General features: G+C 45.7%; 4 protein-coding genes across 7 annotated transcripts; 3 read left to right on the forward strand and 1 right to left on the reverse strand.

Moving 5' to 3' along the window:
• The first annotated feature begins 3,395 nt into the window (after positions 1-3,395).
• On the forward strand, positions 3,396-7,232 carry aamp (angio-associated, migratory cell protein). 2 transcript variants are annotated; one of them, XM_034550154.1, is made up of 11 exons: positions 3,396-3,718; positions 3,989-4,117; positions 4,196-4,315; positions 4,420-4,559; positions 4,873-5,017; positions 5,116-5,199; positions 5,667-5,782; positions 5,889-5,983; positions 6,117-6,207; positions 6,385-6,539; positions 6,637-7,232. In XM_034550154.1, exons 1-11 carry the CDS (start codon positions 3,628-3,630, stop codon positions 6,710-6,712), a joined length of 1,242 nt encoding a protein of 413 aa, XP_034406045.1. In that variant the 5' UTR covers positions 3,396-3,627; the 3' UTR covers positions 6,713-7,232. The 2 variants fall into 2 exon arrangements, with proteins under 2 accessions (XP_034406045.1, XP_034406054.1); XM_034550163.1 differs by having other exon boundaries at positions 3,407-3,718; positions 4,001-4,117.
• A 4,514-nt stretch (positions 7,233-11,746) lies between these two features.
• On the forward strand, positions 11,747-14,786 carry LOC117742755 (G-protein coupled bile acid receptor 1-like). Of its 2 annotated transcripts, none has more exons than XM_034550385.1 (2): positions 11,747-11,987; positions 12,948-14,786. In XM_034550385.1, the coding sequence occupies exon 2, from the start codon at positions 13,013-13,015 to the stop codon at positions 14,039-14,041; it is 1,029 nt and encodes a 342-aa protein (XP_034406276.1). In that variant the 5' UTR covers positions 11,747-11,987; positions 12,948-13,012; the 3' UTR covers positions 14,042-14,786. The 2 variants fall into 2 exon arrangements, with proteins under 2 accessions (XP_034406276.1, XP_034406269.1); XM_034550378.1 differs by having other exon boundaries at positions 11,747-11,971.
• Positions 14,787-15,204: 418 nt separating this feature from the next.
• Positions 15,205-18,715, reverse strand: LOC117742604 (keratin, type II cytoskeletal 8-like). Of its 2 annotated transcripts, none has more exons than XM_034550132.1 (9): positions 18,481-18,715; positions 17,274-17,482; positions 17,106-17,166; positions 16,886-16,981; positions 16,620-16,784; positions 16,405-16,530; positions 16,097-16,317; positions 15,986-16,011; positions 15,205-15,774 (listed from the first exon to the last, which is right to left on the reverse strand). In XM_034550132.1, the coding sequence occupies exons 1-9, from the start codon at positions 18,640-18,642 to the stop codon at positions 15,593-15,595; spliced, it is 1,248 nt and encodes a 415-aa protein (XP_034406023.1). In that variant the 5' UTR covers positions 18,643-18,715; the 3' UTR covers positions 15,205-15,592. The 2 variants fall into 2 exon arrangements, with proteins under 2 accessions (XP_034406023.1, XP_034406032.1); XM_034550141.1 differs by having other exon boundaries at positions 15,718-15,821.
• A 240-nt stretch (positions 18,716-18,955) lies between these two features.
• Positions 18,956-21,580, forward strand: LOC117742568 (keratin, type I cytoskeletal 18-like). The gene is made up of 8 exons (XM_034550072.1): positions 18,956-19,393; positions 19,533-19,615; positions 19,700-19,856; positions 19,929-20,090; positions 20,164-20,289; positions 20,611-20,840; positions 21,038-21,072; positions 21,247-21,580. The coding sequence occupies exons 1-8, from the start codon at positions 19,028-19,030 to the stop codon at positions 21,486-21,488; spliced, it is 1,401 nt and encodes a 466-aa protein (XP_034405963.1). The 5' UTR covers positions 18,956-19,027; the 3' UTR covers positions 21,489-21,580.
• Positions 21,581-22,336: the final 756 nt, after the last annotated feature.

Genomic DNA, 22,336 nt, shown 5'->3' on the forward strand with positions numbered 1-22,336 from the left:
ACTCAGCTGTAGGAAGTTAAATACAGTTTAATTATAAAATCACTCTTCCCTCTTTCTATAAAACAACAACTTAAAAAACAAAGAACTAAATTAAAACTACCAGACCTGCACTGAAAATATCGTGTGTAACATTTGCAAAATTAGCATAAAGTAGCTAAATCGGTGGACAGAGCGACTAGCATGGATTAAAAAATATATATATATATCAAATCTTTCTTGGTCATCTGTATTGTTTGCAGAGCTTTTGCTGACACAGATATGCATAAAACACCCAGATGTGTGATTACGTGTGTGTGTGTGTGTGTGTGTGTGTGCATGTGTGTGTGTGTGTGTGTGTGTGTGTGTGTGTGCGTGTGTGTGTGTGTTTGTCCAGAGCAGTGATGTCAAAGCAGGGATTAGATTGGTTTATATTGCCCAGAGCAGCACATTTGCAATTCAGTGAGCATCACACTCAGGTCTCCAAATTGCTGATCATGTTAGTTAAACTACTTTGCATCCAGGGAGGGGGGGTTGGGGGGGGGGGGGGGGGGGCACCATCACCATCACCATCACCTCCACCTCCTCCCAGTTCAGATGTGGAACACCTCTGGTTTGGAGCACGAGGCCTTTTTAAAAAAAGTACCTTACACGGAGAAAAAACACACACACACACACACACACAGTGATGTTCCAGAAATAGTTCATGTTTTTTTGGCCAGTGGCCGGAGCAATCTGGCTAGAAAGTCAACAGGCGACCTGCAGCTCGTGCAGCCACAGCCGACACATCACACGCAGGCTGTGGACCAGACCACTTGCAGTGCGCACACAACCAGCTGTTAGTGGTTTGGAGAAGGGAAGCCGTCGTCGGGCGCATGCGCAGACGAGGTGAAGCTGGAACGTTTAAGAGAGAACGGGGAGCAAAAGGAGCCATAAAGAGGTTGTTGTTAATATATATATATATATATATATATATATATATATATTAATAAATAAAAGAAGCAGAGTCAAGGATTCTTACTGTCGAGCCAGTTAGTCTAAAACTTTCCATCAAAGCTGAGCTGCGTGGAGTAATTACCTCTCACACAGCAACAGCTCAGGGCCTCTGTGTGTGTGTGTGTGTGTGTGTGTGTGTGTGTGTGTGTGTGTGTGTGTGTGTCTATAAAGTAACAGCCCCAGTGTCCTGTTGTGATAAACCTAGACATGTTTTATGATGGGGGTCGCAGAGAGAAGCCCACCCAATGTGCTGCTGGGTAAAAATAGGACGATTCGAAGAAGAAAAAAAACTCCACGAGCGCTGAACAATCCTCCAGTTTGCTGTTGCCCCTGAAGGCCTCAATTCTCTCTCTCTCTCTCTCTCTCTCTCTTTCTCTCTCTCTCTCTCTTCACCTGTCAGTGTTGCTTGAAATCTGCATTTCATTTGTTTGCTGATGCTCAGACTCAAAAGAAGTTCTCAGATCTGTCGTCTTCGATGTAAAAAGTCCTGCATTCAAATCCAAAACCCTCCAAAAAAAGCACAATCAGCAAACTCTGTGATCCAAATCATGTGTGAAGATGCTGACGGAGGAGAGATTTGACGTCTTATTGGTGGTCCTGGTTGCTCAGAGACTGAATCACATGTTGTCTGAGGTCAAACCAGCTCATGACCTCTATTGCATATATGGTATTTCCTGTTTCTCCCCCACGGAGACTGTATTTACAGCCTGTGCTGCTGACTCGGATTAAACCCTGCGGATCCAACTTTATCCACTCGTGTAATCTTTCTTTGATGTGCCCGGTCTAATTTTATTTGTGTGGACATTTCTGGATTTTATTGATGAACCTTCAAGAGCCGCTAAGCCGAGAAGAACCCCCCCTCGTGGTGGTGCAAAAAAAAAAACAGTGGCCGCTTGTTATGTTATACGGTCTGAGAATGAGTTCATTTAAAAACTTCAGCTCTCGGATTAGTGTTTGTGTCACGTTGTAAAAACGTCCCCCAAAACTTTGATTGATATTCCCAAATTTAATCCCACGAATTTAGAGGCTTTTTTTTTAGTTATGTGAACGGGAGCTGAATGAAGTCCTTTGCTACTATAATGTCATCTAACTTTTCCAGCCTTCCCTCGTAACCCAGCCGAGAGTTCATAAATCTCTCACTCGCTGCAGATTGGAAAGGTCTAAATAATGTACACTCTGATCTTTCCACTTCTCACCACATCATGAGACGGTTGTATTTTTTTTTTTTCCAGGGGAGGCTTAAAGCGCAAGAGGGGCCTGTGCAGCCAGTAAAACTTATTTGGGCTCATGAGCTCTGCCAGCAGCATATAGCTGGAGTCATAAAAAATAAAAAAGTTTTAAAAAACCCGAGTTAAGTGTTCATAAAATATTTCAGGCAAGGGAACTTTTGACGGAGCGATTAAGGAAGAGAAGGGGAGCTCGTTTTCTTTAAGAAATGGAGCTGCGGTCCCACAAATATCTCCAAACGTCAACCCAGAGAGAGGCGTTTGTCTTCCCTGTTCCCAGAGGTCAGAGGTCAGGAATTCAAGCTGGTGGAAACCTGAGAATTTACAACAAATTGGCTTGTACAGAGGTGACGTGGAGGACAGATTGAGGGAGATTTACTCCCTATTAATCTCTTAAGAGCTTGATACTGTCACCAAAAGCTGATTTTCAGTAACGCTCTCGCATTATTAATGCATTTATCTACAAAGCCAATTTCGTCGTCATGTTATTTGAGTTTAAAATCCCACAACGCAGAGCCCTTACGCTTTGCTCCGGTAATAACAGCCACGTAAATTACAGTTTTGTGTCACTAACACACATCAGTAATGGAGCGTGATGAATCGTAAGTGTCAGTTCACCAGAGGGCCACTGAGTGTTAATCATGGAGGGAATGAGAGGGAAGGATTTATGTTTCGACTGAAAGGGACAATTACACAATGAGGAACACTTCACGGGGATATTTTAAGAAGTCGGTATGTGGCCGAGAATTATTATTTTTGCACGTGAAAGGACTTTTGCTTCCTGTGCTGCTTCCTGAGAAAAATACTGACGCTGAAGAAGACACCGAGGATGAAATTGACTATCATCATTATCATTAGTAGTAGTTGTGGGGATTCAATTTGCGTTTAACTTCTTGAGGAAAGCCACAAAAAAACTAAGAACAAATTAAATAATAATAGAAAAAGTATCTAATAAAATCAGGCTTGGATATCTTGTGTAGTTTAGAAGCAGTGTATTAGTATAATTATGCTATCATGATAAAGTCTTAGTGCTAATGACAATATTTATGTTTATTATGAGGAAATGACACAATAACAATATTTTAAACATCCTTCAAACTGTGTTTTTCTGACCAGTGTCATCATTCTGCACCGCAGCGCCATCTGGTGGTCACGCAGGCGAACGACCGCTGAGGTGGTCGCCGCTACGTCATCACTGCGCGCCCGCCTTCTGAAAAAGTCTCCGCAGCATGTGAAGGAAACATGGGGAGGCAGTTAATTTAGACATTTAACAATATAGTTATATATATTTATATTCACACAATACTAACGGCGACGTGTGTGAGCGGAAGTGGAATTATTGACTTCCGGTTCTTTAAGGGGTCGAGTAGATAACGTGAGGTTATACTAGTTTTTCGGTTGTTTTGCTAGCTTTCAGCCGGCTAGCAGCATGGACAACACGCAGGAAAACACGATTAATCTCTTCGGAGACGAGGAAATTATTGAAGTCATCGACCTGAACGAGATGGAGCCTGATCCCGGTTGGTTGAACACTGTCAACTTGACAACGTGTCCCCCAAACTGAACTTTAAGGGCTCAGGATCCGTGGGGCCCCTTTTAATAATGCCCTTCTGTATAATGTTATTAACCACACCACCTTGTTGTTGTTGTTTTTAAATGCTCTTGTGTAGTATTCTATATTTTAGTTCATGTACCTTTTTTGTCATTTAACCTGTTTGTGTACTTTTATATATATATATATATATATATATATATATATATATATATATTCTTAATTTCCTCTCATCAAGATGATTTGGCAGACGACTTGGAGGACGTCGACTTCGAAGACTCCAAAGAAGACGAAGCAGGCTGGGAAACCGAGGACGAGATGGAAGAGGACCAAGACGACAGCGAGTTGACCTTCTCCAAGCACAGGGGTAAAATGAAACGCCTCGCCTCGATCTCACGCTGCGGGCCGAGCGAGTGTGTTGAGCTTCTCCAAACTCTTTGTCCAGGCTCGGTGTTCTGCGTGAGTCTGGATCCTGCCACAAACAGCTTGGCTGTGACGGGCGGGGAGGACGACAAGGCCTTCGTCTGGAGGGTGAGCGACGGAGAAGTCCTGTTGGAGTGCACCGGTGAGCGTTGGAGGCAGACCTGAAGGTTCACGACGTGACTTTTGAGGCCTTTTCCGCGACCGTTTCCCTTTCTTTCTTTTTTTTTTTTGTGGTTTTCCCTGCAGGTCACAAAGACTCTGTGACGTGCGCCGTGTTCAGCCACGACTCCTCCATGGTGGCGACGGGCGACATGAGCGGCATGATTAAAGTCTGGAAAGTGGAAGCCAAGGAGGAGATCTGGTCCTTCGAAGTGGGAGATCTGGAGGTAACTGTGTAATCCCGTAAGAGGCTTCTTTCCGCATGCGTCTGTTTTAGTTTGAGCATCTGTAAGCACTTGTGAAAAGTCTTTTATGTGGGCTGAAGGACGTAAGAGGGGATGACGTCTCTGGCTAAGAATGTGTGGTCTTGTAGAGGACGTGCTCCTCTCCCACGACCCCAAACTGCTCACTCTTACCCTTTCGCGATGCACCAACCTGAGATGGTCGTTAGACGTGCTCGTTGGCTCCCAGTAGCAAACTAGAGGGACTTAATCTGTGTGTGAAGTTATTTTGTGGCCGTCTGCCCGGCTTCCTCCCCAGTGGTTGGAGTGGCATCCCTGCGCGCCGGTGCTGCTGGCGGGTACAGACGACGGCAACGTGTGGATGTGGAAGATCCCTTCAGGAGACTGCAAAACCTTCCAGAGCTCCGCCTGCCAGGCTACCAGCGGCAAAGTCCTCCCCGATGGTGAGAGATGGCGGAAGACACAAATTCACTCCCAAAATAATAACCTGGAGACCCCCTCCTCTATGAATTGTGAACTTTTTACACCGATTGTTCTCCAGGTAAACGGGCTGTGGTGGGTTATGAGGACGGAACGGTACGCGTGTGGGATTTGAAGCAGGGAAACGCCGCCCACGTCATTAAAGGTGAATCTGGCAGCTCAAGATGGAGCTCCATCCTTTTACATTTAAGGTTTTTAGGAGATCTTTGGTATCTAGATGAGAGACAATGAGACATTACTTATTTATTTCCCCGTGTTAGAGGATGGATGCGATTCTCTGGAGAACTTTCCATGTGACCGTGCTGCTCCAACCCTGATGGGGAAAGTCGTTTATCGTGACGATGAGAGAGGTTTTAAAAGAGGTCACTGCTTAATGGGAAACAGTAAATAAAAGCCAATAAGGGAAACAGTAAAAGTATCAACCATCAATCAAATGCAGAGTTCCAGCCCCATAAAACAGACGAAGAGCCGCAAAAAATAAACCAATTATGTAAGACTCGATTTAAAAATAGACCGTGATCCACAATACAGAGAGTATCTGAGCTTCTGACCCAGATAACACACACACACCACTGTTACATAAATGGTTTGGTTTTTGTCTCGGCCCGACAGGTCAGGACGGACACAAGGGGGCGCTCACCTGCCTGGCGTGTAACAAGGACGGCTCTCTGGTGCTGACCGGTTCAGTGGACGGTTTATCCAAACTCATCAACACCGTCACGGGCAAGGTGGGTGTCGGAGAAGCACAGAAACATTGCCCTCTCCTCTTGTGTTGTAAGTGTTCTGACCTGTGTGTGTGTGTGTGTGTGTGTGTGTGTGTGTGTGTGTGTAAAGGTGGTTGGCACGTTCTCTTTGGACGGGGGCAAAGCCAAAGGGCCGAATGCCGAGGCAGAAGCCAACTCCGTCGAATCTGTGGGATTCTGCAACATGTGAGTTGAGAACGACTTTGAGAGTCGTTACACTGCGGAGAAGTATAAATTATGTCCGGGGGGGGGGGGGGGAGGGGAGTTTCCCAGCTCGGCTCCGGTTCATTAAACGTCTCGTCCCTCTCGTCCTCCCCAGCCTGCCTCTCGTTGCTGTGGCGTACCTGGACGGGACGCTGGCCATATACGACCTCGCCACGCAGGTCCTGAGGCACAGGTGCCAGCACGAGGTACCGCCGCGCAGTTTAGCTTTAGTACCGCCGTGGATCCTCACTTGTCATAACTGTATAAAGCTCAACGCGGAGGTCCAGTCCAGTAGATGTGGCCTGTGTGTAGATGACATGTTGAATTATACACACGGAGACGCCTGAACCGTCTTGTTTATTTCCCCCTCCGTGGTCCTCCAGGCCGGCATCGTTCACCTGCAGTGGGAGGAGTCTTCTTCCGTGGTGTCCACCTGCTGCTTAGACGGAGCGCTGCGCCTCTGGGACGGCCGCTCCGGCAACGTGGTGGCCGAGTACCGCGGCCACACCGCCGAGATCCTCAACTTCACCATCAACCGGTACGACGTCGCGGCCTCATTGTCTCCAATCTGAACATTTTTATTTCTTCAATCACTAAAATATGTGTCTTTTGTCTTTTCTTGATCTCTCCTCCAGGGAAGCTTCCTTCGCCGTAACCGCTTCAGGAGACAACCAGGCGAAGGTCTTCTGCCTCCAGCGACCCGACCGGTAAAGAGGAAGACGAGCCGAGGGAAACGGAGCCGAGGCGTTTTAACCATCAGACATTTTGTTCTCTCTCACTTTGAGAACGTGTTCCCCCTCTCCTCAGGATTTTTTAAATCTTTGTGTGTGGTCTCGCCTTCGTATCTGACCTGCTTTACTGGGATTATAGCATCCGAAACAACATTTCGCCAGTTTTTATCAGGAAGATCATTTAATGACTTTTTTTTTTTTTGTCTAGACTGAAGTTTCTAATCTGATTGTTTAAAACAAACCGTTCCCTTATTACTAAGTATGCTCTTGTTCAAGAATCTGAGACTCTAAACAGAGCAAAAGAGTCCAAGAGAGATGCATTACAGCGGCCGCTGCCTGTGACAGAAGAGGATTTCCTTTGGTCTTCGTTATCAGTTGTTTTCATCATCGTTTCTCTAAGAACATTTGTGGTCTCGGATACATTGTTCAGGAATTATCTCATGTAAACTCTTAAGTGTAAATACAACATAATAAATAATGTTCTTTCTCTGAAAACAGTACTTTCTACTTAGCAGTGAGTTCATGCTCGAGCACAGCGTGGTCATCTTTTTGGGGTCACGTGAACGCGACCTCTTGTTTAGACTGCGGTTTGATCGGATATGAGGAACGGGAGGATGTGAGTCAGTCGGGCGGACGATGGGACCCCTTATGGTAGTGGTCCCCAACCACCGGGCCGTGGACCGGTACAGGTCCTTTGGTTCCGGGCCGCACAGAAATAATGAATGAAACAAATATTTGTTATCGAGGTCCACCGTCCACGATGGAACTAGCGCGGAGACGCCAACGGAGCCGGACCCAGGTAGGGAAGCTCGTCGTCCGGCGGCCGGTACACGATAACAAATATAATTGGCTGTGTTGTTTTCCATATTGGATGTGAAAGACTAAGAACAAGCCTTTCAAATGAGTTGTAGTTTAATTTAGGTTTAGGATTTATTAATAGGCTTGAGTCAAATGATTTAAGTGCCCTTATTAAACTCAAGTGAACTCAACTGTTTGACGTCTCATTGTGTATTTTCACCTCATGACAACATCACAAACATCTCCCTCATTAATTTAAATTCAGATGTTAAACAGCTGTTTGTTTGAAAAAGCGGCAATATTGTAAAGCGTGTCCACAAGTTGCTCTGGTTGCCCTCTGCCTTTAGTACAAAACAGTCGATTATGTGTTATTTTAACCAACTTTATTTAAAAGGAAGGGCTAACTTCCTGTTTAAATACGCGCTAAGCAACAAGTGAGACAAATAGGAAGGTGGTCATAGTGGCTGACCTTTTTGATTTTTAATGCCTAAATGCATATTACCGTGTCTTGAATACCAAATCCAGATTGTTATCATTTAATAGATAAGGCTATGTTAAGCCCACTGGGCCTCCACTAGCAAACAAATAGGATTCGGAGCTTTATTAAGTCATTACTCCTGTTGAATGCCACATTTATCTTCCTGTCTTCCGGCTACAACGACAAATACACAGTATGTTTCTGATGCTCCACAAGATATACTTTAAAAATAGACCGGCACCAAAGCTATTCCTGGGCCTCGGACCAACCAGAATCTGTCCTCTGCCGTGGTTTGCTCCATGTGAACATGTGAAATGTTGTTTCTGCTGTATTACACATACAAATCAAGACGTAATGGACAGGTTCCAGACGCCCTGATGAATACCAGACTCCGTAAGTCACATTGAGGTGGAAAACAACCGTCAATCAGTATCCTGCACACAAGTACCTGGATCCTGAGCTCATTGTGTGCAGACATGTTTTGTTTGTGTGCTTCTCGAAGGCGTGGACTCGTGGTGGTGTATAGTCAGGCACAAAATATAAACACATTTCTTTTATTTTCTATGTATTTTTGCATTAGAGGTTGCACAAAACTCATCCAGCAGTGTCTTAGCAGCCCATTTAGTGACCGGAGGGTAAAATAACACCTGTGAAGTGTGGCGTTCCCTGATGGCAGGATATTTTCCTCATCTGTCACACCAGGGTGTTTGGCCTCAAAGGTCAGCCTGCGTGAAGACAAAGGCGAGGAGTCGCCTGAAGGGTTATCACTTTTCAACCTCCACAGGGCCAAAAGCCCGGTCTATTAAATTGCAGCTCGTATTGCTGAGCTGACAACCGAAGCCGAACAAATCGGTTGAGCACAGAGAGACACGCAGGTGCAGGTGCCAAGGTAAACATGTCTGACAAACCAGTAAAATCTGTTTCACAAAAACTGACTGAGGAAAAAAAACACCTGCTGAGTTTAGGATATTAATTGATTCAAAATATTGTTAATAAGGGATTCAGTTTAGATATGTTTGTTCCAACTGGTTTCAGCTCACTTTCTGGCCGGTTAGGGGCGAGAAATAATTTTCATTAAAAGAACGTTATAGTTAATTTAAGTGTAACATGTAAGATTTATGTAAATTAAGAGATTACATTTTGTGTCAGATGAGGTGTACCTGATAAATTGAGCTGCGAACGTCAGGAATTAGAAGCCGTGAAAGAAATTAGGAAGTGTAAAGCAATTAAAGCAGATTATTTATTTTATCCCTCCTATTTGAGTTTCAGGACACCTCCAGTGTCTCCTGGAGCGATGAAGTGCCGGCATACGTCTCAGCTAACGTTAGCTAGTGAAGAAGTGGCGCCATACACTTTAACTAACGTTAGCTAGCGAGGAAGTGCCGACATACGTCTCAGCTAACGTTAGCTAGTGAAGAAGTGGCGCCATACACCTTAACTAACGTTAGCTAGCGAGGAAGTGGTGGCATAAGTTTCAGCTAACGAGGAAGTGGCGCCATACGTCTCAGCTAACGTTAGCTAGTGAAGAAGTGGCGCCATACACCTTAACTAACGTTAGCTAGCGAGGAAGTGCCGACATACGTCTCAGCTAACGTTAGCTAGTGAAGAAGTGGCGCCATACACCTTAACTAACGTTAGCTAGCGAGGAAGTGCCGACATACGTCACAGCTAACGTTAGTTAGCGAGGAAGTGGCGGCATAAGTCGCAGCTAACGAGGAAGTGGCGCCATACGTCTCAGCTAACGTTAGCTAGCGAGGAAGTGGTGCCATACACCTTAACTAACGTTAGCTAGCGAGGAAGTGCCGACATATGTCGCAGCTAACGTTAGTTAGCGAGGAAGTGGTGGCATAAGTTTCAGCTAACGAGGAAGTGGCGCCAAACGTCTCAGCTAACGTTAGCTAGCGAGGAAGTGGTGGCATAAGTTTCAGCTAACGAGGAAGTGGCGCCAAACGTCTCAGCTAACGTTAGCTAGCGAGGAAGTGGTGGCATAAGTTTCAGCTAACGAGGAAGTGGCACCAAACGTCTCAGCTAACGTTAGCTAGCGATGAAGTGGTGGCATAAGTTTCAGCTAACGAGGAAGTGGCGCCATACGTCTCAGCTAACGTTAGCTAGCGAGGAAGTGGTGGCATAAGTTTCAGCTAACAAGGAAGTGGCGCCATACGTCTCAGCTAACGTTAACTAGCTTGACTAAAACGCTTTGATCTCCTTTGTCTTTGGACGCGCCGTGATTATTCATGTCACATTAAATGTTTCCACTGTGTACGAAACAAGCAGATTAGATCACTGGTGTAGAATAGGATCCGGTGTTCTCAGAAAGCCAAGATGCTCCATCTCCTCCAATGTAATGTGAAGATGTTGTGGTTTCATGTCCAGCTCGGCCTCCCTGCGTAGTGTCTTCCCAGACGCTCCCGGGCCCGGGGACATCTCTGTTTAAAACCATTATCTGACGGGAGCTCGTCCATCTCGAACAGCACCAGGTCTGCTCCAGACTATCAGGGAAAGTTCCGTGTTTGGCGAAGAGAACCGGTCACCGCCGGCCTTCCATTCAACACTGTGTTTAAATTTCAGACGTGTGTGACAGCTGTTATGAATTCAGGCGTACACACTGTTGTATATGTATGTTTAGGGCCAAATAGAGAGCAAATTCATCTCGGCATCTGCGTTGACCTACTTGGAGTATGCTATGGCCGTATACTGACTCATTTTGAAGGAATGTTTGAGTGTTTCTGAAACTGAATTATAAAATTGCAGGTTGGCTTTCATTGTGTTAATTACGGTAAGGCTAATCCTATCAGGATTTAAACAAAAAATAATTAGACATTTAATAACTTATTCGTTTTCTTGCTGAGAGTTAGCGTTAGCTTACTGCTAGTCGCTACGTACGCGTACAGTAGCTCACATTTTACTTCGTTATTTCATTGGGGCCCAAAAGTGACATTCAAAGTCTACAATGAAAATCTTGCCCGAAAAATGATAAATACATATATTGTAGGGCAATGAAAGAATAAATAATATTGCTTGTTTTGATTTCTTTCTATATTTTGTTTCGGTATTAATTAATTTCATTATTGATTTCTAAAATAATTTCTCCATTGATTTATTTATTTCCCATCTTTGAGCTCCTAAACCATTTCATTAATGCTGAAATAAATAAAAAGAAAAAATAATTTAAATCACTCACTTCCCATTTAAAACTCCCACTTTTGTCAAAAAATTCTAAAGACAGGCGCGATTGTCCAGCTTCTCTATATTTTGATAAACAATATTATTTCCCCCTTGGGACAGCTTAAAAGTTGTAAACTTCTTGGAGTATCAAGAGACTCCCTCTTGGCTTGAAAATATTATTAATAGTTGGATTTTCCTTATGTTCTCTAACTGAGGTTTCATAAACACCAGAAGCCTCTAGGGGGGGCCTTCACTGTAGGGAGTGAACCCAAACCACATGCCAGGCCGGCTGATGTTACCCAGGAATGTCCTTATCATATTCAGGCTGCAGCGATAGCAGCTTTCCATCCTTCTTCCATGCGCGGATGCGAACCGCACTCCTGGACAGTGGTGAACATAAGCTGCAAGGTGGTGAGTTAGTATGTGAAGGGTTAACGTACCGTGCTGCCTCACCCTCAGCGTGACCCCCGCGACCCCACCGTCAGTAGAACTGCTGCAGCCTCCTCCTTCAGCGTGCACTTCCCCTTTAAAGTATCTGAGAGGAACAGCCTTCCACTTGGCCTCTCGCTCTCGCTTCCTTCTAGTTTGTGGCGAGGCTGCTGTGACTTGACTGAGAGGATTGCTAAACAATAAAGAAGAAGCTCCTGTAGTTCACGTGGAAGACGGCATCTTCTGCTCGTGGATGTGACATGCAAAAGGGTCGGAGGCATCAGGAGAGTGAGAAGAAGCGGTTCTTTATTTGCATTTCCTTTGCCAAAGGATACATGACTGGACTGTGTATCCCCCCCCAAAAAACAGGTGAAAGCCTTCATAGGTTTGTTGTTGTTTTCTTATTTTTAAAAAAAAGTCATACTTTGAAAATAATTCTTATTTATTTCCGGCGATTTATTTTCAAGTATAGCATAATTTCTACTCTTTCAAACTACTTTCTACATTATTGCAGGATGTCAAATTATTTTACATTTTCTTTCTTGTTGAAAAGCATTGTTTTATTTCTTTAAAAAGAAAAGTATTAAAAGACATTTGAAAAAGTGGCTTTAAAACACATTTCAGGGGAGAAAAAACTCATTAAATTCAACCAACTAGCATTAAAGCAGTAATTTAGCAGTAAGTTAAACCAATTTATTTCTGTGTATTCACCCTTTAAAGACCCTTTAAAGGCTTTATTTGTTGAAACTGTCGCAGGACTTTGATACCATAAAATTCCCTTTATTGAGCTGGTTAGCACATGGTATGTTATATATGTGGACATTGGAAATACTGACATTTTGCAATGTTTATTTGTAAGATCGTAATATAATGTTCGCTTTTGCACATTAACAGCTGTTGCACGCAGTCAGAGATAGCCCAACATAATAAAGTATATTTATAAAACATATAGACAAATACAACTATGTGTAATATATGGTTTATTGTAGTTCAATGGGAATATGTCCCTTGACCATAAACCATTAAATGATCTGGGGACATATAACAGATACAAAACGGGGTGTAACTCCAGTCCCAGCTGATCAATTATTGAATGACAGCGGCCTCAAATCTCGCCTGAGAGCTCACAAACAGGTCACATTGGTTTCACTGGTTAAGAGAAGACAGATAGTGTTGTGACACCAAAAGAAGAAATGTGATATTTTTGGGAATATAAATAGAAACATGCTCCCTTGAATTCACCGAGGAGGGTTTCTCTTTCTCTTTCTTCCCAATGATAGGTGTTTGACACTTGATCTTGACTTTCAAGAGGTTCCTTAGCTGAACCTCCTTCCCCCCCCTGCAGGGTAGCTGTGCCTTGATGGGAGTAGAACCAGTCTGCGAAGGGGAGGAGGTCCACAGATCTCACACATGATGGACTGCAACGACTCCCACCCTCTGCTCTCGGCGGAGCAGCTCATCTACGCCATCACCATACCGCTGTCGACCTCCATCATCTTGGCCAACCTCGTCATCATACTGGGCATCGCCTGCAACCGCCAGCTCCACAACACGCCCAACTACTTCTTCCTCAGCCTCCTGGTGGCGGATCTGTGCACGGGCGTGGCGCTGCCCTTCATACCGTTGATGGGCCTGAACCGGGAGCTGAGTCTCAGCTCCTGCCTGGTGGCTCACGTTTTCCCAAACTTCCTCTTCCTAGCGTTCCTTTTCAACCTGGTCATGGTCCACTACGAGCGCTACATCTGCATCGTCGACCCCTTGCACTACAGTAACTTGTGGATGCATCGCAGCTTCCCTCTGGCGCTGCTCGCGGTCTGGGCGCCGGCGCTTCTGTACGCGTCCCTGCCCGCTTTCGGGTGGAACAACTGGACGGGCCCGGATTGGAACGGCTGCTGTGCAAGCGGCCAAAACGCGACGCCGCTTTCAAACTGTTCGCCGAACAGAACCAAGTGCTGCTCGTACAGGCGAGTGTTCCCCAACGCCTTCATCTACCTGGAGGTGTATGGACTCGTCCTGCCCGCCATACTAACAATCGCTGGCATGACCGGCCGTGTTCTGTGGATCACCCGAGGCCAGCTGAAGGACATGTGTCGCCTCCATCGCTCGGTGGAGCGGGGAAGCCAGGCCTCGGACCACGAGCAGAGGCTGAACCTGCGCTACACGCGCTGCGTGGTGGCCGTGTCGCTGACGTTCCTCGCGTGCTGGGTGCCCTACCTCATTTACATGCACGTGTGCATCGCCTTCTTGATCATCGACACCAAGCGGAGCTCCGCCACTCACATCGTGCTGTCGTGCACCGGCATCGGCAGCATGGCGGTGGTGCCGCTGGTGCTCGGCCTCGCCAACAGGCAGTACACGGAACCCGCGTACAAGCTTCTCCAGAAACTCAGAGACAGGTGGAGGCGGAGGACCCAGGGATCGGTGGAGGTGTCGGTCTGAGGAAATGTGATATTTAAAAACACAACAGAAACCCATCCGTTGATTCAGCTGAAATATCCTTTCTGTCTGTAACCCCCCATTCATTTCATAATTTGGCTTGACAACATTTAAACCAAGCACATGCTAACATTGTCCTGATGTCTCTCCGGGACAATAGAGGGCTGAAGGAACGTACACTCTCAGTATAATAACATGATGAAGGAGTGAAACTGCCCCTGTGTAAAGTGTTGTATACATCCCATAAACGTAGAGCTCAAAAGCCCTCATTTTGTCTCCGCCTGCTCTGCATATCAGGTAGTCGATTTGTTCTCCATCTGCGTGCAATGTTTACTCCTACTTGGTGTTTATCTACACACTGGTATGCAGGCTGAAGAGGGGAGTCCATAATTCATCTCCAAGACGTGAGGAAATGAGAGCCTCAAGCACGAACGTGCACGACACGAAAACCATGCGGCGCAAGTTAGAGTTGGAAATGAGTTCCCAGTTTTGGCCATATTTAGATAAACTGTCACTGGGAGCTTAAGCATCGTAAAAGCACCGGCCGCGTCCACGCACACTAAAAGTGATCCAAGGGGAAATTCGATTACTATTTGGGAACTTGATTAAACGCCAGAATATATGCCGTGCTATTGGTTTCCCCCGATCAAAAGTGCGTTTTTTAGACGTGCGTGTACAGTGCGTGGGTGGAGAAGAGACTTTAATCCAGTTAAAGAGCAAACGAGGCCCGACTGTGATGGGACACGAGGGGGGATGGGGGTCAGGGTCCACCGCCACCGTGTCGTCTGCACGCGTTGCCTCGCTCACGTTCTATAGCGTGTTTTTCCACTTCAGAATATTGTGCACGTGAGACCGAGGAGAACCGGGAGAGGAGGACAGGACGAGACTGCCGGGCTCCAGCTCCTGATGACTGATCTGTGGAAACACACGGCGTCTGGATTCTTTTCATATTACAGTTACAGAAAATATGCTGATTTGCTTGAATGACTTCACGAAAATGTATTTTCTTCAAGCGACTATATACTCTGTGTGTATTAATGTAAATGAAAAAGAGAGCAGACAATGTATTGTTCGTGTCCAATTGTAAATATTGAATAGTAAACGTTGATGCCCTCATGACTTCTGGACATGTTTGAGGTATAAAGCAGAAGGAAAAGACATTCAACCCTTGTTACTTGTTTTATTGTTCACGTAACCTTTACACCGTCAGACGGGTGCTTTTCGTTTCCACAAAGACACAAAAGGCACGAGGGAACACACAACGATGGTACCGAGAACACGAGTCTTTGAGAAGGCCAACAAAGATTAGAGAGGATTTTTAAAACACACACTGCTTGACATAAACAAAAACGTCTCTGGATTCTAGGAAAAAACATCCCACCTTCCAAGAAGCTTTTGTTATGCAAGAAAGCACACGGACAGCGACTATTGCATTTAAAAGCCACTTTCTGGATGATTCCCAAGGAGTTTAATTTATTTAATTTATTATTTTATTCACATTTTGCGGATTTTACTGTAATGCTGTAGACGGAGAGGTGTGACGGACCTCGCTGGTCAATCTTCGGAGTAATGGGAGCTTTCGGACACGACTCTGCCGGCCTCCACCTCCACCCGGATCAGCAGGCACTTCTTGGAGGCCGGGTACGGCGCCGGGAGGACGGCGTCGGCCGGGACAACGGGGGGTTTTGGGGCTCGTGGCTCCTCGGGCAGGTGTTGCTTCGATGGCGGAGGAACGTCTGCGTGCAAGTAAGGACGTGGATTGGTTGGTTTGTTTTTTAGAAATCTGAGCGAAAGAGAGGTTCGATTTCATCAGTCATGAGAATGTTGATATGCATGAAATGGATGCAGGATTTTGTGCCCAGTGTATATTGAGGCCTTCACTGGTGTACTGGTTTAACACGAGTGGTTCCACACCTGGGGGTCGCAAAAGAACTAAAAGGTTCTCACCTGCGTTGCGCATGAGGTGGTTCATCCTTCACAGGAGACAGAGACAGAGACCGTTGTTAGTTGGAGCTTTGACGCACGGCGATACATGACAACCGACGTGATCTCACATACCTCTGCTCCTCGCCCTCCAGCAGCTTGCGGTAGGTGGCGATCTCGATGTCCAGCGCCAGCTTCAGGTTCATCAGCTCCTGGTGCTCGCGGATCTGCCCGGCCAAGTCTTGCTTGGCCCGCCTCAAGGCCTCCTTCAGCTTTGCGATGTCCTGCTGAGACATCTCCAGGTTCTTGTCTCCTTCTGCCCTCACGTCGACGATGTTCTTCTTCAGGGACTCCTCCTAACATCGAACGCAGAGTTGGGAAGAGATCATCAGATGAGGCTGAACGGATGAACTCTGGCAGTGCTTTATCTGCGGGATCACAACCTTCCTCTGGAGGGCCTCCAGGTCCCCGTTGAGCCTCTGGATGTGGCGCACCAGGTCGGAGATCTCCCTCCTCAAATCACGCACATCCTTCTCCTGCTGTCCTGCAGTTGAGGCCATGGCATCCATCTAAGGGGACGAGGGAGGGGGGGGTCACATTTGTACCACGTCTGTCTGTAACTGGAGCTGGTTTAAGAGATAATCTTCCTCCTCCTCACCTTGTTCTGGTTCCACTGCTCGGCTTCCTCCCTGGTGCGGGTGGCCATGTTGGCGTACTGGCTCTTGACTCCCTCGATGATCTTGTCCATGTCCAGAGACCGCTTGCTGTTGTCGCGTAGGACCACTGTCTCGTTTTGGATGAGCGACTCCAGCTCCTTGATCTCCTGCGGGGGTCCAGACACGGGTACCACAGACTAAGCGCCTCCTTCGGGTCCAACAGCGATATATAACCAACAATGAAAAATACAACAAACCGTGCATTTACCTCGTCATAGCCAAGCCTGAGGAAGTCCAGTTTCCCTATTAGGTCCTCCAGCTCCAGGGCCAGATCTACTGTCTCCAAGTGACCTCCATCCACCTCCTGTTGCACACATTTAAAAAACAGAAAGGCCATTACAGAAAGTACTATCATGTATTTCAAACTTCACGAGAGACTATGTCTTTAAAAGGAATACAAAAAAAGCAGCATAAAAGACAGAAAGTACCTTTTTGGTGATAATAAACTCGTCCTCAAGTTCAGCTTTCTTTGCTAAATCCTCCTCATACCTGAAACCAATAGAAAGGGTGAATCTGTTCCAATAATGACGTTTTGAGCTGTGGAAAACAATTAACATATTCTCCTCCAAATAAGGACATATTGAAAGTTGACGGACCTCCTCCTGGTGTCCTCCACCTCCTCCTGGCTCTGGAGCAGCTCCGCCTGCAGTTTCTCTTGGTCCTGGAGCAGGTTCTGGATCTGCTGGTCCATCTCGTTCTCCAGGTGCTTGACGATGTCGTCAACTTTCCCCTCGTAGTCGCCCTGGTCCTTGAGGATCTTCCTCTTCGTGTCAAGCTTCTTGTTCTCATCCTCCAGGTATTTCACCTAAGGCAGACAAAATAGTCCCGTTATTTCATGCGATGGGGAACATGTGTAAATATATACTGTAGCTATAGATGCTAACTTTTGTTATTAAATCTAAATAAGTCTAATTAAGTCTAAATATTTAACTTTAGCCCCACCTGCTGGCAACAAAATAGAAGTGTGGTTTATTATTACAATTCTGCGTGTGAGGCAAAACCAACATAATCTTGGCAATGCGCATGCTCAAAGCCGCTGCAATTTGATTGGCTGTCGTCATTGTCTGGTATAGTTGGGAGCGAAACAATACTGAGTCCATATAATTCGTTACGTTGACTGGCTGATGACCCACAGCCCTCAGACTGAAAGGTGTATCGTTGTCCACAAGGTGGCGCCCTACAAGCACCTCCTACAGTGTACACCTGAAGTGAAGCAAAGGGACACTTTTCATGGCCTCCGGTTACAGAATTCATTACAGCTGACAGATGCTTATACAGGTCAGGTTATTAAAAATGGTATAACCTCAACAGAAAAGCTTGTTGTTAACTTGAAATTGTTATTACGACATTTTCCGTTGGTTCAAATGAGGGAATGAAGGCCACAAAGAAACTGAATTACTAAGACATAAAAAAGAAAAAAAAGAAAATAATTGAATTAAATCAAGTAATTAGAATATTGTTTAAATTATAGTAGACAAAAAAAAACATTTAAAGCGAGAACAAATCTTCATATCTTTATTGTTTAATATATAATATAATAGATAACGTCATTATGTATTATAGCCTTTTGTTTATTATAGTTAAAAAGTAGCAAATAATCTATAATTATAATAATATCTTAATAAATCAATTAATTCATTTATTTGGGGAGTTTTTCCTGATCCGATGTGGGATTGTATAGCAATAAACTGAATTGAAAAATTGAATTGAATTGAAAATTGAAAAGAATTGAATTGAATTGAAACATGTAGCCCAACTGTTTTAATTAATATAATAATAATAATACAAATGTAATGTACACACCTTGTCGATCAACCGGACGAACTTGTCGTTGAGTCCAATCATGTCGTCCTTCTCCGTGGATTTGCCCGACGTGTCGTTATTGTCGTCGGTCGGGAAGCTCTTGACCGGCCCCGTGATGCCGGGGGAGTAGGACTGGCTGCTGTAGTCTCTCGGTCTAGACATATTGCAGCTTGTACCGGTGAGGTGAGACCCAGAAGCCGACGAGGTGAGCCGTGAAGGTACCTCCAGCCCTCTGCATCACCTGCTTTTAAGCTCGACAAGGACCACCCATCCCCTCCCCCAAAACTCTGCACGCGTCCAATCAAGAGGACAAGTGCAGAATAACAGTGAGGGAATAAATAAATAAAAACATGAAATACTTGAATGTTGCGTGTGAACCAGTTTGTCCAGGAGTGGTGCTGGGCACCGGGAGCCAATGGTAAAGCTCGGGGCGGATGCGTGCGTAAAAACCAGGTATAAAACCTACCTGTCTCCATCACACCCATCCAGTGGCTCTCCGGTCAGACCCGCTCCCTGTGGTTCAGCTCCCTCTCATCCAGCAGCAATCATGCCTTCACACACCGCCGCCAGCATGTTCGGTGGAGCCGGGGGAAGGGGCTCCAGGGTGTCCGTGGCGAGCCTGATGGGGCTGCGCAATGTGCTGCGCAACGAGACGGACAGAGACTCCGCTCCGGCGGCACACGCAGAGCCCCCCGCGGATGCGGCCGCACCTGCCGAGCCCCCCGCGGGCGACAAGCATACCCTGCGGAGTCTGAACGACCGACTGTCCGGCTACCTGCTCCGGGCGAGACAGCTGGAGAAGGAAAACCAGGACCTGGAGAACGAGATCGATGGGATTCTGGCCAAGAGGAAAACACTCGAGGTGCGCGACTGGAATGAGGTCGAGAAACCTCTGGACAACCTCAACAAGCAGGTTTGTATTTCATACTGAGCACATTTTTGCATTCATAAATCTCCTCATGAAATATGACCAAAATGCATATTTGCGGTTAAATCCAAACATTGAATCCAAATAAGGATATTACTGGCATGTCATGCATTCATCTCCTCAGATCAAAGACATCGCCATGGACAACGCCAAGCTGCTGCTCCAGATTGGAAACAACAACCTGGCGAATGAAGACTTCAAGAAAAAGTGAATCTCATGCTAACTTTTTTTTTAAATTTTGCCCCCCCATGGTTTGTGTGTATCATTGTTGCTTCTCCCCTCTGTGTGCAGGCTGGACGATGAGAAGAAGGCAGGGAAAGAATTAGAAAAAGACCTGCAGGATCTGAAGAATACCAGGGAGGACAGCAATCTGAACAACACGCAGATCAAGAGAGAGATCGATCTGGTAAAGGAGGACCTCGCTCGTCTGGAGCAGGAGCACAAAGAGGTGAGGCTCGAGAGGAGCACAATCCAAGGAATGTGTCACGAATAGCAAACTCGTAACCGGCGGCTCTCGTAGGAGGTGGACGTCCTGCTGGAGAAGGTCAAGGACTCCGAGGTGAAGGTGGAGATGGAGTCTCGGAGCTCCGACCTGGGCGAGGTGGTCAACAAGATCCGATACCAGTACGACAAGCTCGCCAAGAAGAACCTGGAGGACACCGAGGAGTGGTACCAGAACAAGGTGCGTGACCTTCAGCATCCTCGAGGCCACACATTCTCTTTTTTCTCTCACTCATTTTCTTCCCCCTCTCCAGTTTGAAAACATCAAGGTGGCGGAGGCCCAAAATAACGAGCACCTGGAGTCTGGAAAGTCGGAGCTCAAGGGACTGCACGTGGAGAAAAGAGCTCTGGAAATTAAGCTGCAGGGTTTTCTAAGCAAGGTAAACACAAGTCTATTCACACGTTTTGGAGATGCCTTTTCTCTCAGTGACACCCGTCAGATCAAAGTCAGACAGATAAAAGGTCTACCGGACCTCTTCACAAGCACACCTGACTGCCCTGTCTTTACGTAAACCTGCTACTTTAAGATAGACGCACTCTTCACCCGTCTCACCGACACCTGTGATCTGCTCTTGCGTCACAGAACAAACTGCGAACCTTTTAAAAAGGTCACGGCTCTATTTGTTGAAGGTCGGGCCTCCGTGGATCGAAAATAACCCAGAAAAAAGAGGCTAAAAATCCACTTTGTGTGCTCCTTTCAGATCTACAATCTGGAGGAGGCCCTGAACCGCTCCAAGGTGGAGCACGGCCAGCGCCTGGGGCCCCTCAACCAGACGATACTGCACCTGGAGGCGGAGCTGAAGGAGTTGAGGGCCCAGGTGGAGCGCCACGCGGAAAACAACAGGAATCTGCTGTGTGTGAAGATGAAGCTGGAGGCGGAAATGGATAACTACCAGCGGCTGATGCAGGGCATAACCGCCGAGGCCGAAAGGTGAGGTCAAGACGTGCTGCATGGCGTCATGGCGTTTAGACGCGTCCTATTGGCTCAAATATAATAACATCTCTCTGCACAGGAGGAATAATACTCGGGATAGTCAGTTACAACTGTCCAGTAGAAATAGTTCTATACATATATATATATATATATATATATTGGGAATCCATACTCATCCTCCTCTTTCCCGACAGCTTGGACTTTTCTTTAGAAGATGCGCTGCACAGCGGTAAGTCCTGTTGGAAAAGACACAAAGTCTTAATGGCTCCTCTCACAAAAAGGAGAAAGCAAACGAGCGTTGTTTCCCTGAACGTCACACCCTTCAAATCAAATCCCACACAGATCGAAGGAGAGCCGAAGGGCCAGAGAGATGCTAAGCACACTTTGATCTCCTTGTTTCCAGGCCAACAAAAGCCTGACGATGAGGTGCCCAAGCAGCGGAGACGAGTGGAGGACGAAGCCCCCGTGAAGAGAGGCGAATCCACTCCCCCCAAAGGAGACCTCGTGCAGGACGAGAAGGTTGCTGTCAACAACGCAGCAGCTCCAGCTGCACCGAGCAAAAATAAGAAAGATTCGTCCTCGTCTTCCTCCTCTGAGAATGAAGATGAAAAGCCCAAGAAAGAGGAGGAAGTGGCCAAAACCTGATCTTCAAAAGCTTTTCTGTCACCATCATGTCAAACTGTTCAACCTGTAAAGGTGCTATGAGGTCACCGGTAAATAAATGTTTGATTTAAAAAGTGTTTCCTTTACTTATTCTGACTGAAGTAGAAGCATAACTGCATCTGTACTTACTGTTATCATATTTTATATTGATACTCCTCTTGAACCGATTATGACTTCCATGTGAAGAAAGGTAGAAAGAAACAAATATCTAGAGAAATCTGCCAAAAAACATTAAAATGTTCCTATTTATTGATTTATTTCAATGGTTTATGTTATAAAATATATTTTACTATATTAAAATAAAAGAGCATTAAACCTGCAGCTGCATCTTTCCAAATAATCATCCTCAAAGAACCTGAAACTTTTTAAATTTGTGCCGTGTGCCATCTTCATTTACTCTAAACCCGTAACATGTATACTGATATTTACACATCTGAACCAAAGTGTTGCCTTTATTATAACAGAAACATTATTAAAATAGCCCTTTTGGTTGCAGAGATACACCCTTTTTAGTTTGGGGCCTAAAAAAATAGGTTTGTTTTTTATTCTTAAAACCAAAGTTGAGTATTCCCAATATACAGTTTATGCAATTTCTTTCTTTTTAAAAAAAAAAAAACATTAATACTTTTAAAAGGAAGCAAATCAACAAGGACACAATATTCTGTGGTGAGAAAAGCGCAGAAGAGTTTGTTTTGTAAGAGTGATTTATTTTATTTTTTCAAATGACAATGGTACAGACGACATGAAAGCACAGAGAGGGGGGGGGGGGGGGGGGGGGTGAAATCATCCAGTACTTGGATATCGAGGGGCAAGCAAGAGTACCAAATGGA

Source organism: Cyclopterus lumpus, chromosome 2 (genome assembly GCF_009769545.1).
Source record: "Cyclopterus lumpus isolate fCycLum1 chromosome 2, fCycLum1.pri, whole genome shotgun sequence".
Classification (NCBI taxonomy): domain Eukaryota; kingdom Metazoa; phylum Chordata; class Actinopteri; order Perciformes; family Cyclopteridae; genus Cyclopterus; species Cyclopterus lumpus.